Source organism: Megalops cyprinoides, chromosome 15 (genome assembly GCF_013368585.1).
Source record: "Megalops cyprinoides isolate fMegCyp1 chromosome 15, fMegCyp1.pri, whole genome shotgun sequence".
NCBI lineage: Eukaryota > Metazoa > Chordata > Actinopteri > Elopiformes > Megalopidae > Megalops > Megalops cyprinoides.
In genome coordinates this window covers 12052335-12064605 of record NC_050597.1, presented here as the reverse complement: position 1 = coordinate 12064605, position 12271 = coordinate 12052335, and the positions used below count along the sequence as shown (strand labels likewise).

General features: G+C 44.5%; 1 protein-coding gene across 4 annotated transcripts in view; it reads left to right on the top strand.

Annotated features, from left to right (window-relative positions):
• Window positions 1–11072, top strand: part of LOC118789830 (striatin-like) — a 54479-nt gene extending 43407 nt beyond the window's left edge. Inside the window, exons 8-18 of one of the 4 annotated variants that reach the window (XM_036546496.1) lie at window positions 194–304; window positions 1933–2076; window positions 2552–2688; window positions 3735–3910; window positions 4213–4260; window positions 4675–4796; window positions 5114–5281; window positions 5761–5901; window positions 6259–6360; window positions 6802–6888; window positions 7537–11072. In XM_036546496.1, the coding sequence (XP_036402389.1) occupies window positions 194–304; window positions 1933–2076; window positions 2552–2688; window positions 3735–3910; window positions 4213–4260; window positions 4675–4796; window positions 5114–5281; window positions 5761–5901; window positions 6259–6360; window positions 6802–6888; window positions 7537–7706 (1406 nt within the window). In that variant the 3' untranslated portion in view covers window positions 7707–11072. Of the gene's footprint in view, window positions 1–193; window positions 305–1932; window positions 2077–2551; window positions 2689–3734; window positions 3911–4209; window positions 4261–4674; window positions 4797–5113; window positions 5282–5760; window positions 5902–6258; window positions 6361–6801; window positions 6889–7536 lie in introns of all 4 variants that reach the window. The other 3 variants (XM_036546495.1, XM_036546498.1, XM_036546497.1) reach the window with 3 other exon arrangements.
• The last annotated feature ends 1199 nt before the right edge of the window (window positions 11073–12271 follow it).

Sequence of the window (12271 nt, the reverse complement as noted above, 5' to 3'; positions counted from 1 at the left end):
ACAGCCACTGCATGCCCCTGTATTCGGGCACATGCAGGCTTTGAGAAGAAGACGGGGGATGTTTTTCAGTTTTTTTTTTTTTTTTTTTTTAAATGATGGTCTCTTCATATTGTGGTGAAGAGAGAACTCTCCGGCTCAGCCATGCAGAAGCACGCAGCCTGAACCAGCTTGTTGGTTTGTCTCCCCTGTTTAGAGAAGGAAGATCAGTGTCCCATGTCTGAGGCCTGGGATGTGGACCAGGGCTTGATAACCAAACTCAAGGAGCAGTACAGAAAGGAGCGCAAGGGCAAAAAGGGGGTGAAGAGTAAGTCCACGTGGGCGGCACCGCCTCCCTTTCCTCAGACGAGCTAAACGCATCAAAAAAAAAAAAGGATGATCGAGCACAAGCAAGCCTTCTCTCACCATTTCCTCTTCTGCCCTTCCTTCTGATAGCTCTGGCTCCACAGCTCTGTGTGTGTTAGCACGTGTGTGTGTGTGTGTGTGTGTGTGTGTGTGTGTGTGTGTGTGTGTGTGTGTGTGTGCGCGTGTGTGTGCGCCTGTTAGCATGTGTGTGCGTGCGCGTGTGTATATGTTTCCGTGTTCCTCCATCACACATGGCTGTTTCTTCATTCCCCTCCTCTCTCCTTGGCTGTCTGTGCTGATGTGTTTTCCCTTTCTCTATGTAGGCCTATGTGCAATGCTTCCTTTTCTCTGCTTTCTCCTCTATGCTCTGGTGTCACTGCCAGGGTTGTGTACCCATCAGCCACCTGCCGCTACACCTGGCAGTGTCCTCTCCCAGCTCCATTTCTGCTCTGCCTAAATGTTGAGGATTTTATTTGCGTCTGTTTTTGTTCCTTTATGAATGAGTCTCTCTGGGGATTCACGTTCAGACACTGGCATCATTCATCCACATGCACACTCATCTATACCCATCTATCTTAATTTAGATTTAGTCAGTACACTGCCTTCAGACAGTCACACCCTGTCTGTACAAATCTCTGCTTACTCAGCTGAACTGTGTTTGATCACACTGGAAATGTTTCCATCAGGCAAATCCAACAACATCTCGTCTATACAATTTTAAAGATGTATACAGCACAATTGCACCATGTCAGTTCAGTTCTGTTGGACTCTGCTGCATATAAACATACCCTACAAAGGATTACACATTTACTCCAGCAGCTTGTGATTTGTTCAAGACATTCCTGTTGCTGTAGTCAGATAGAAACCCACTCATTTCTGATTGTGTCTTGTCAGTATTTTAGTCTTTAAAACTGACTGGGAATGTCTCTCATTCTCACTCTCTTGTTCTCCAGTGCTCCAGCTCACCCACAATGTGTGTAATACATAACCTACATTCCCACCATGCCTCATGGCCATATCTGAAGTCTGTCCCTGTGTGTTGTTAACACCCCTCAGGTGTTACGATTGTGGGGTCATCATTTTTTTTTTTCTTTGGATTTTTCCTGTGTTTTCATTCAAGTTGCACATGCTCAGTGTCGACACCTTAAAACTTTATTTTAGTTAATTCTCTCACTGTGTGAGACGTGTGGTTTCTCTGAGTGGGGGACGCTGGGGGCCTGTCTGCTCCCCCTCAGACGCCCTGCCGCGCTGCCCAGCCTGCTATCCCAGCGCGGGACACCCTCCTCACAGGTCCTGGATCAGCTCTGCCCTCACGCTCATCCCCTTATCATGGTTTCCTTCTGTCGCTTGCTCTTGGGTTCTGTGCCAAACTCCAAGGGCGTAACTCCTCCTCTTTCAGCCCAGGGCTTCTCTTTATCTCATGGTCTCATACTTTTTTCTTTTCTTTTTTTTTTTGGGTTCCTGGCCTCTGTTTTTCCAATGCCATTTTTTTTCAGTGCTACCATTTGTTGCGATTGAAAGGCAGCCCTCTCCTCTCAGTTCTGTATTTCAGTGTTCTTTTTTCGTTATTCCTCCCACCTACATCTTTAGGGCCCAACCGGTCCAAGCTGCAGGACATGCTGGCCAACCTGAGGGACACTGAGGACCTGCCTCCTGTGCAGCCGTCCATCACACCCCCCGCGCGGCCCAGCATGGCCAGGGTTAACGAGCATGAGGCGGGCCGCCCTGATGAAGGTACCCCTCACCCCCACCCCTAACAGCACCTTACACTCCAGCAACATTACCCCTGTTCCCCAACAGCACCATGTTATGAGCTCCAGGTGCCTCATACCCTAGGTCGTTGTGTCAGCCTTGCAAATGCTGGATGTGTGTCTCTTTCCTCATCTGCTGCGGCGGCAGTGTAGCATAGTGGTAAGGACCATGGCTCATAACTGAAAGGTTGCTGGTTCAAGTTCCTGCTGGGGCACTGCTGCTATACCCTTGGACATCCCACAGTTGTCTCAGCAATTGTAGAATTTGTATAGATGTAGAAACATGTAAAAAAAAAAACTGAAACCCATGTAAGTCGCCCTGGATAAGAGTGTCTGCTAAATGACAATGTAATGTAACGTAATGCTGTCTTGGGTGAGGGGGGATGGCCTGTTACACAGTGTCCCCGGTGGCGGGGTGTAGGGGCATCTGACTGACGTCTGGCTGCGGTGTTTTGCAGTGGAGGCGCTGACCTTCCCGCCCTCATCAGGGAAGTCCTTCATCATGGGTGCGGACGAGGCCATGGAGAGTGAGCTTGGCCTGGGGGAGCTGGCGGGGCTGACCGTGGCCAACGAGGCGGATAACCTGGCCTATGACGTGAGTCCTGAGGGGGCTGGTCAGTGGGAGTGTCTCTCTGGAGTCTTTCCTACACAGCATACCCATGGAAGTGCTACTCACTCATACATACCTGTCCTGCAGAAGTATGCATTTTAAGTTAATTTCACATCTGATTGACCGATGTATTAATAAAGTGCAACAAAACGTATTTCAGTAATGGAATAGTATAAGAGGATAAACTGATTAGTGAGCATATTTTTCCCATGGAGACATCGATGGGATATTGTGCAGTTGATTAAAATCATGCCTTAATTACTCAGCACAGCCTCATGTTCCTGATGATGTAGTGCTGAGAGGCACAGATCCCAAACACAGCACTGTCCTCTGCAGTCTGTCTGTTGAGGTCATGACCTGTGAAATGCATGCTGAGTAAACAGACAATTCTTTAAATTTTATAATTGTTCCCTCCTGCTCAACAAAAGGCATAAGGGAAAAAACACTGAAAATGGTGGTTATTGTGAACAAAACCTGTTGCACAGCAGTTGGAAGACTGATTAATTATTTATTACTAATTAATCAAAGCCTGGAATGCACCAGGCCAACAAACGGCTTGCGAGCAGCAATTCGCAGAGAAGCAACAACCTTTCTTACATGCAAAATTGCATCAGAGAGCCTGCGGCTGTGTTAGTAGACTTAATTTCACCAGCTTAATGTTTGCAATGCCCATAAGCTTAGATCATACTAATTTGTTTTTTTATTTCAGAATTAGTTGAATGTGTACTGATGCATGCAGTCGGATGGGTCACAGCTAAATTGTGGTGTCATATTATTCAACAGCAGTGACTTACAGCACTGAAAAACTTTGCTGTGACAGTAGTCTCATATTTCTGTATTGGGTTATGGGCCTAGAGGCTAAAGGCTTCCTTACGCCAATGCTGCACCATGCATAGCACATGCTTATCCCTAGACAACTTGTTTTCAGACCTAATCTACAGCATACCAGTATGCTTTTGTTGATGAAGACTTCAGACCCCTATGTCTTGTTCAGTAAGCAATTCAGCGTTATTGGTCGTTCCCACTCCTAGATCACCAATAACAAGGATGCGCTGAGGAAGACCTGGAACCCCAAGTTCACGTTGCGGAGCCACTTTGACGGGATCCGCGGCCTGGCCTTCCACCCGGTGGAACCGGTGCTGGTGACCGCGTCCGAGGACCACACGCTCAAGATGTGGAACCTGCAGAAGACTGCGCCGGCCAAAAAGTAAAACTCCTCCGCCTTGCTTTCCTATCTCCTGAGGGTCTTGTGGTTAATGCAGTGCAAAAAAATGCTATATCGGATCAGTCAGCTCCAGTTAAGTTCTACTTCACACTATCCTGGTCCCAGCGTTGCAACAGGGGTATTATAGGGCTTGTTTTGAGGCCAGGTGAGCCACAGACCAAGCTGAACTGAAACAAGAGGAAACTGGAAGCCGTACGCTGCAACATATTTGAGCATGCCTGTGAAAAGTATTTGACTGACACGCCTGGTCAACACTGTCTTACACTCTGTTTCTCTGTTAGCAGGAGCGCCTCTTTAGACGTGGAGCCTGTGTACACTTTCAGGGCCCACCGGTAAGCACAACAATACAGGCCATTTGACAGAGGGTTGGGCAGAACCTGACTGATTTCTATGCTAGACATCAGCTTTTGCCAAAGTATTCTTTGCCTTATTCTCCCTCTTAATATAAAGTCTCTCAGAAGATACCCTTTGCAACTGTAGGGTGAATTCCAGCATACAGGTTGCACACAGAAATGCAAATGGGACAGTCTATATGGAATCAACCTGATTTTGTCGCGACCATCTCAAATATATACTTAAATTTGATAAATGCGGATCCAAATGCAAACACCAAACTTTAACCAAGGCTTATTTGTAATCTCTGGGTGAGAAAACTCAGCCATTCACATACAGTAGTATGGATTAGGTAAGAGACCACGTGTTTGGCTTAGGAGTGTGGGGGTGTCTCATGGAGTCCTCCTTTGTAGGGGCCCGGTGCTGTGTGTGGTGATGAGCTCCTCAGGGGACCAGTGCTTCAGTGGCGGTGTCGACGGAACCATCCAGAGCTGGAACACACCCAGCCCCAACATCGACCCCTACGACTCCTACGGTACGCACTGCCTGTTCTACCCACACTGTGGGGGAAGTGAGGCCAGACAACAGACTCGTCTCCAGAAGTCGTGATATGATATGATCCTGTTAGTGTGCAGCATATGCGGAAATTATGTGGGGTTTTTTTTTTAACACATTTGGAATGTTATATTTGTGCATGGGTTTTTTTTTTTAATCTGCTTAGTGTTGTACTGTAAAATTATGAATATGTTGTCAGATCTAATTTTGTCAGCACAGCCAGTTATTTCCTAAAAACTGCAGTTATGAAAGTGAGAAGAGAGGGAAAGTAAGAGCTCTTTCTCTTTCCTGTCATAGAGCCCTCCGTGCTACGGGGAGCACTGTCTGGCCACTTGGATGCTGTCTGGGGCCTGGTGTACAGCAGTGCTCACCAGAGGCTCCTCTCCTGCTCTGCTGATGGCACAGTGCGGCTCTGGAACGCCACCAACATCTCCCCAGCACTCGCCATCTTCAATGAGAACAGAGGTGAGGCCGTGCTGAATAAAGCACTAAGTAAGCAGCATCTGCACACCCTCTTTCTAGAAGATGCTGAAGAACTTTCCAGGAGCTTTTCCAAGAACTTTTTTGTTTCCTTCTGCTTCTGTTCACTGTTGGCTTGGAATTGGAAGGATTAGGCTAAGTTTACAGTTTTTTAACTGTAGCTGTAGCTGTAGCTATTGTCTACAGATTTACCAGGGCAATGCTGGTAGAATTAGATTTAGAATGTATGGAGTTTGCCACCAGTTGTCTTGAGAAAACCCACCATGCACACTTGGCTACTTTTTTTAAAAGGATAAATTGATGTTTTAAACAGCAGTTGTTTGTGTAGAAAAGGACAAGGCTTGGTCTGCCAAAGCTTCACAGTTAACATTTGTGCTGAGTTTGGGTGTAACTAAGCCGCAGCTCTGCTGTGGTAAATGAGCATTGGGAAGGTCTGTAAGGAGAAGCCTGTGTTTCTGTTCCAGAGCTGGGCCTCCCCTCCTCAGTGGACCTGGTGAGCAGTGACCCAGCCTACATGGTCAGCTCCTTCAGCACCGGCCGGACGGGCCTCTTCAACATGGAGACGCGCCAGCTCGTCCTCAACCTGGAGTCTGCTGCAGAGCCAGGTACAGCAGGCTCTGCCGAATCTCTTCACCACCTTCGACTTACTCCCTTGTGCCTCATCAGGTCCCCTCATTGTGTCCATCAGACATTCCAGAAATGAGTTTCAATTACAGTTGTGTCGGTGTTCCGCAGAATGCATATTTATAGGGGATGGCAGTGTAGCATAGTGGTAAGGAACAGGGCTTGTAACCAAAAGGTTGTTGGTTCGATCCTCCACCGGGGCGCTGCTGCTGTACCCTTGGGCAAGGTACTTAACCCAAAGTTGCTTCATTAAATGTCCAGCTGTATAAACGGATAATGTGTAAAACTGTAACCTGTTTAAGTCACTCTAGTAACAGCACTGTTCCTCTGTCTCTCAGGCTCTCCCTGCCAGATTAACAAAGTGCTGAGTCACCCCACGCTCCCCATCACCATCACAGCACAGGAGGACCGCACCATAAAGTTCTTTGACAACAACACAGGTAAACTACCTTCTCCCTGAATCTCACCAGCAGGGGGCGCTTGAATCTGCAGTGGTTTTCACTGCAGAAGCTCAGACTGAGTAATCAGTAGTAATGAGAGTGAGGCTCCATGAATGTCAGAACTAGGAGGGCGATCATGTGCTGTCTTTTACTTATTACTTTGAACCAGTCATATTGTTTTGTTGTGGAGAGCAAGGTCTTTTGATAGGTTTGTACACATCATTGATTACCATGTGTGAAGTCCCCCAGTTCTGGGGCTCCTTCATGAAGCTTCACTCATCTGTCATTAGTAATCAAGGTTTAAGGGCCACAGAAAAAAAGGCATTTGTATCATTTCTAAAACAGTGAATACCCTCAAGCTCTCAAAAATGTAACTGCAGTGAACACAGCAATCCTCATTAGGTCCTGAATGACTGTGTCACTTTTTTCTTCTTGTTACAGGAAAGCTGATCCAATCCATGGTTGCCCATTTGGATGCAGTCACATGTTTAGCTGTGGACCCCAATGGACTGTACCTGATGTCTGGCAGTAAGTACCAGATCAGCTGGAATTCTTTGTTCCTATAGCCTTTCTGAAGCTGACTAGCTGCACGTGCGCGTACGTGTCAGGCACAGGGCCATGGGGATGGCTGTGTTTTGTTCAATCAACTAAAAGCTCAACTTGTAGTTCAACAAGCCTTTTCCAGTCAATTCATTAACATGTGTTGAAATAGCTTTTTGAAGGTATCGAACAATATAGCATCACAGCTGTGACCACAGGAGCAGTTGAGGATATCAGAGCTTGCAGCAGATTTATGGTAGATGTGGCAGCAGCGGTCACACAGTCTGTTGGGGTTCCAAAGATGTGCTGTGACTGAGAATTGTGTCTTATTTTGAGTTTGGTGAAAAAAATGAGCCTGATCCTGAGTGTGGCCATATAATGAGAACTTTTCTCAGCTAGAATCTCTTTCCTGACAATCGTTATTAATCATCATTGATTAAGTCTTCGTATTTTGTGAACCTCAGGTAGTCTTAATAAATCAGGTACAAATGTATCTCCAGTGTACCCTCAAATGTGTTCTTTAAAGAGGTAATTTTAAATTGAAAGTATTTATGGTGTAATAGTCCCATTGCTTTGTCTCCTCTTCACTTCCTCTCTTTTTGTTCTCCCTCTTTATCTTTCTTCCTCTCTCTGCAGGCCATGACTGCTCCATCCGTCTGTGGAATCTGGAAAGTAAGACCTGCATCCAGGAGTTCACTGCACACCGCAAGAAGTTCGAGGAGTCCATCCATGATGTCGCGTTCCACCCATCCAAGTGCTACATCGCCAGCGCTGGTGCCGACGCCCTGGCCAAAGTCTTCGTATGATGTGGAGCCTCTCTTCCCCGCCAGCCTCCAGCCCGCCCCTGTCACTGCTCAACATTCGCAGAGCTGGCGAAGGGGCGGGGCTGACAGGATGAGTGACACCTGCTCAAGCCAATCCGCCCTGCTCCCTCTTAGCTTTCCATTGGCCTGGCAGGCTCTGTTGGTGCCCTGGACTGGCCTTGGCTGACGGAAGGGGCGAGCTGTATTGGAGGAGGAGAGAGTCCACTCCAGCATGGGGCCTGTCCATCCAGGCTGGCCTGGGTGCGACTGGGCACGCTCTCAGACTGGCTGATGATGTTCGCTGTTAATGAAGGGGGAAAGGCAAGGTCTGTGGTGTCTCTGTAACTTAAGACTAACTTAAATAAATGTTTTGGAAAAAAAGGTAGGACCCCTCCAAGCCCCATTATGGGTGCCTGTCATGTTAGTCTTCTCTTCTCAGTGTCAGGTTTCTCAGTTACCCCACAACAGGAACTTTTCAAGCAGGACTTGAGTCACGACGGAACCGGGAGAGGGTCAGGTGTACTGTGGAGCTCCCCTCTCCCCCTGCTTCAGACCCACTTTCGCTTGCCTTTGCTTTTACTTTTAAACACTTAATGAAAATGTGCCTTTGCTTCAAAAGGGTTTGCTAAACAATCTTTTACCAAGCGTTTTTTTTTCTGGGGGGGAGAGTAGGGCTGCCACAAAAAATGCCAGATGTAAATTTGCAAAAAAAAAACTTCAGATAAATGAAAAGTGTTTGCTATACTCAGTCTTAAAGCTTAAACTTAAGTCTGAGCTCATTTTCAGTTTTAATTTGACTGTGTAAGTGTACTGTCGACGTGGAAGGTTTAGTGTGGCAGGGTTGTCCACTGGCTGTCGGAGTGGAGGGAGTGTGTCTGTGTCAGGGCTTCAGAAAGCAGGGAGTGCAGACCGAAACGTAACCGTACTGTTAGACGTTTTAGTGTGTTCTTACACCACTGACCTGCAGTGCAACACGGGGGCATCACAAAACCTCCTTTGTGCAGTGAAATCTGCGGAACATACACAGCACATCTTTTGGTGGCGATTGTTCTTTTTTGCGATATTGGTCACAGCTCTTGCGCATCCAGTGTTTGACTCTGAGAACAAAAAAAAGTGCATTCGCCTTTTTTGGTCCTTGCAAACACTTCTGCATTCCCTGATGGAGCAAAAAAAAAATGTAGCCTTAGCATCTGCTCTATGTCTGCTCTTTATTGCACAAGCTATTCTTTAGCATGGATGCTGTAAGAGCTGCTGTAGCCATCCCGCCTTATCACACAGTTTGCACCTGTCTTTACTCACAGGTGGCTATCAGCTAAAGTAAATTGGTGATATGTCATTTATAAAGTACACCTATGACTGCAAATTTCACCTATAAAATGCCTGCTACATGCTGGGGTCAGTGACTTGAACTCAAATAAACGTGTAGTCATGCAGCATTAAGCCCAAAGTAGATTATCCAGGTGATTTTATTTTTAAGTGATCTTTTTTTTTAAAATAAAAGTAATTTATTTGGAATAAAAATCAGCATATTGTCGCCTAGCTTACAATCACTTTGGATTACATCACAATGTACTTATTGCAAGAAATAATCTACAATCAGTTTCCCCTCCTCAGCCACTGCATCAGAGCAAGTTTTTTTCTGTGTCTGTGTTTGTGTCCTTGCTACTGTTTTAAGCCAAAAAGGATCATCTCTGGCATAAGCTTGTAACAAATACAACCTGAATGTGTAAAAACTACATCCATGTCCTTCTGAGGAGGCACAATCATCTGCTCTCCATGCAGAATCTAGCAATGTCTCAGTCATTCCTACACCTGAACAACACTGATGCCACATAGAACTGCACCCCTGAATCAAAAGTCTGTTTTTATCGTGCCATTCTGAAGTTATTTGAATATGTATTGTATGCAGTGATTGGGTGCATATTACTTATTTTAAGGATATTTCCTGTTTTATTTTAATTGTCACAAAGTATGTGCCCATTCATCTGTGTTGTTGTTTGTCTTGTTTATTACAAAATGGCAATATTTAGTTCCATTATTCTCTCCTGTGTGTCTCCGAAGTCATCAGTGTCTTGCTGATCAGTTGGCACATTCAGAGAGCCACAGAGAGGGTAAAGGGACAAGCAGCAATTACAAGTTGCTCTTCATGTAAAGTTTAATACAGATTGATTTAAAAATATATTTTTTTCTGTGATTACTTGAACACACACAAAGTAAATATTTCAGATGCTAGTTGTGATTGCTGTATGGTTGAAGAGTTGAAGAGTTGTCATTCTCATGACTCACTGTATATGTCTATAAAAGCAGATCCGCAGAGACTAAGACAGTTTGGTTTCCAGCCGATTTGATTTGTGCAGTGGGCAGTTGACCGTGAATGACAGAGGGGCTTGGCTGTTCGCTGAAACGGTCTATTAATTGTGAGGCGTCTTCAAGCCTCTGGCTCAGGAGATGTCTGGGGGAACTGTGAACGTGTGTTTGTTTGCATAGTAAAACATCTTTTCAAAAGTGTATGGTGCATCATTCCTTAATTTTAGAGAATATGTTTTCTTAATGGGGAAAAAGGAAATTGAAAAAGTATAGATTTAATGTATTAAGAAAACGTGTTTGTGTGTGTCTGTGTATATATATATATACATACACATAATATGTATAATAACACACAAAAGATGTGAAAATGGTTTCGGTTGGATGTGCATCTTGTAAAGGTTGTTTCTTGCTTGATACCATGTTTTATGTCCAGAGGAAGCGCGGAGCCCCCTGCTGGTCAGAGGCAGACCAGGGGAATGACAAAGCAGTGTCCAGTCATGCTTGTCAGAAGCCTGAATCTGGTTTAGGCTCAACATGTATAAAACAACACCCCCAAAAAAGTCTCTGATGTTACTCACTAATTTTCACTTCAGGTGTAATGAAAAGCAAGCTGTACGGCTTTGAATGGAGGACCTGACAGAATGGCTTCCGCTGTTCTTTAGTCCGGCCATGGTGTTATCCCCTTCTTGTTCTTTCCTGGCCTGAATAAATCAAGACCAAGAACTAGCTGCAACATCTCTAATCATACAGGAAAGAATTGTTTTTGTTCACAGGTGGCATTCCACCTGAAGGAAACCTGGCATGTCTAGGTCAGATATCCCCAAACAGGCCTCTTTCTCAGCATCGGCATCCCCCACTGATCCACTGACATGACCGACCACACAGCACAGTTAGGAGGCAGTCTGAAGCGTAGGCATACAGTCCTAACCCATACAGAAGTCCAGAATTCATGGCATGTAGAGTCACGAAGCAGTGCTGCTCACTGGTACTGTATAAGCCTGTGAAATAACAGAATGATGCATTCAAAATTATAAACAATAACAATAAAACAGTTCTGGGATATGCCACATCTGCCTGAAAACTAGCATCAGTGCTCTTTTAAAGTACAATTGTATAGAGTTCTTAAAGATAATGTGTATTTGATAAATATGCTAATTTTCTTGTACAGTCCTTATAGTGTATTCTTTTTTCCTTGATGTATAATTTTTCCAGATGGTTGAGTGATAGATTTATCAATAACAATAATAAAAAATGAAGTTGTATTTCACACAAGTGTAGTTACATCTTTTAATCATTGGGGGGAGTGCTTCCTCTATTTTAAAGCATTTATTTTTTCTTGATTACCACGCTGCACAGAAAGCTAATTTTGTTCAATTTCAGAAATGGAAAAAAAGCCATGCGATGCACACAACATTTTCAGTAACTTTTATTAAAAATCGCAATAAAATATTGATCAAATATGTTTAGCATAAAAAACAAGCAAAAAGATTTTGAGGATCTATATGTACAAACATGAGGAACAGGTGGAGCGTTATGTAAATGCATTGACTACAACATTAACAAAAGCTAACAGGAGTCTCAGTGACAGATTGGGGGGAAAAGGACAGCAAGAAAGAACATGAACCTGTTTGGTTTCGGCAATGAACACTGTTGGATAAGGAGGATGTGTTTATCATTAGAAACCTACTGAAGTCCCAGCCTGTCCTCTCTTTACTACAGCTCTTGGCACCATAGTTTGAAAGCTGGTCTCATTTGACCATACATGACAGAATATTTCATATGCCTTATACTTCAAGCAATCCGTTAGCATGCATAGTTAACTGTACACATGGTACACCCTGAAGTGTGTATCTAACTCTAGAAAGAAAAAAGCATTTAAAGTACAGGTATGTAGGTCATGTAAAGAGTATCTTACCATAGTCAGTTTTTTTTACGGTTACAGCACTGTTTCTGTATTAATTCAGCAAAAGAAAGAGCTTAGAGTATGACCACTTCTTAACCTTTGTCTTCACAAAACTGACGATTGGGCACCTGTACCTCAAATCTTCCCTCTGGAACGGATTTTGTTCAACTCAGATGAAACTGTCAGAAGTGCTATTAATGTTTATAGAGCAGCATAACTGGAATATTGTGATATCCCATTCATATATTTTTTGCTTTAATGAACAAATTCTTGTTAACAACTTACATTGAACAGACCCTATTCTCTGTGTTGAGTTTTTGAATTTGGTTGCCTTCTCTGCCTGCTTTTTGATAAAGCT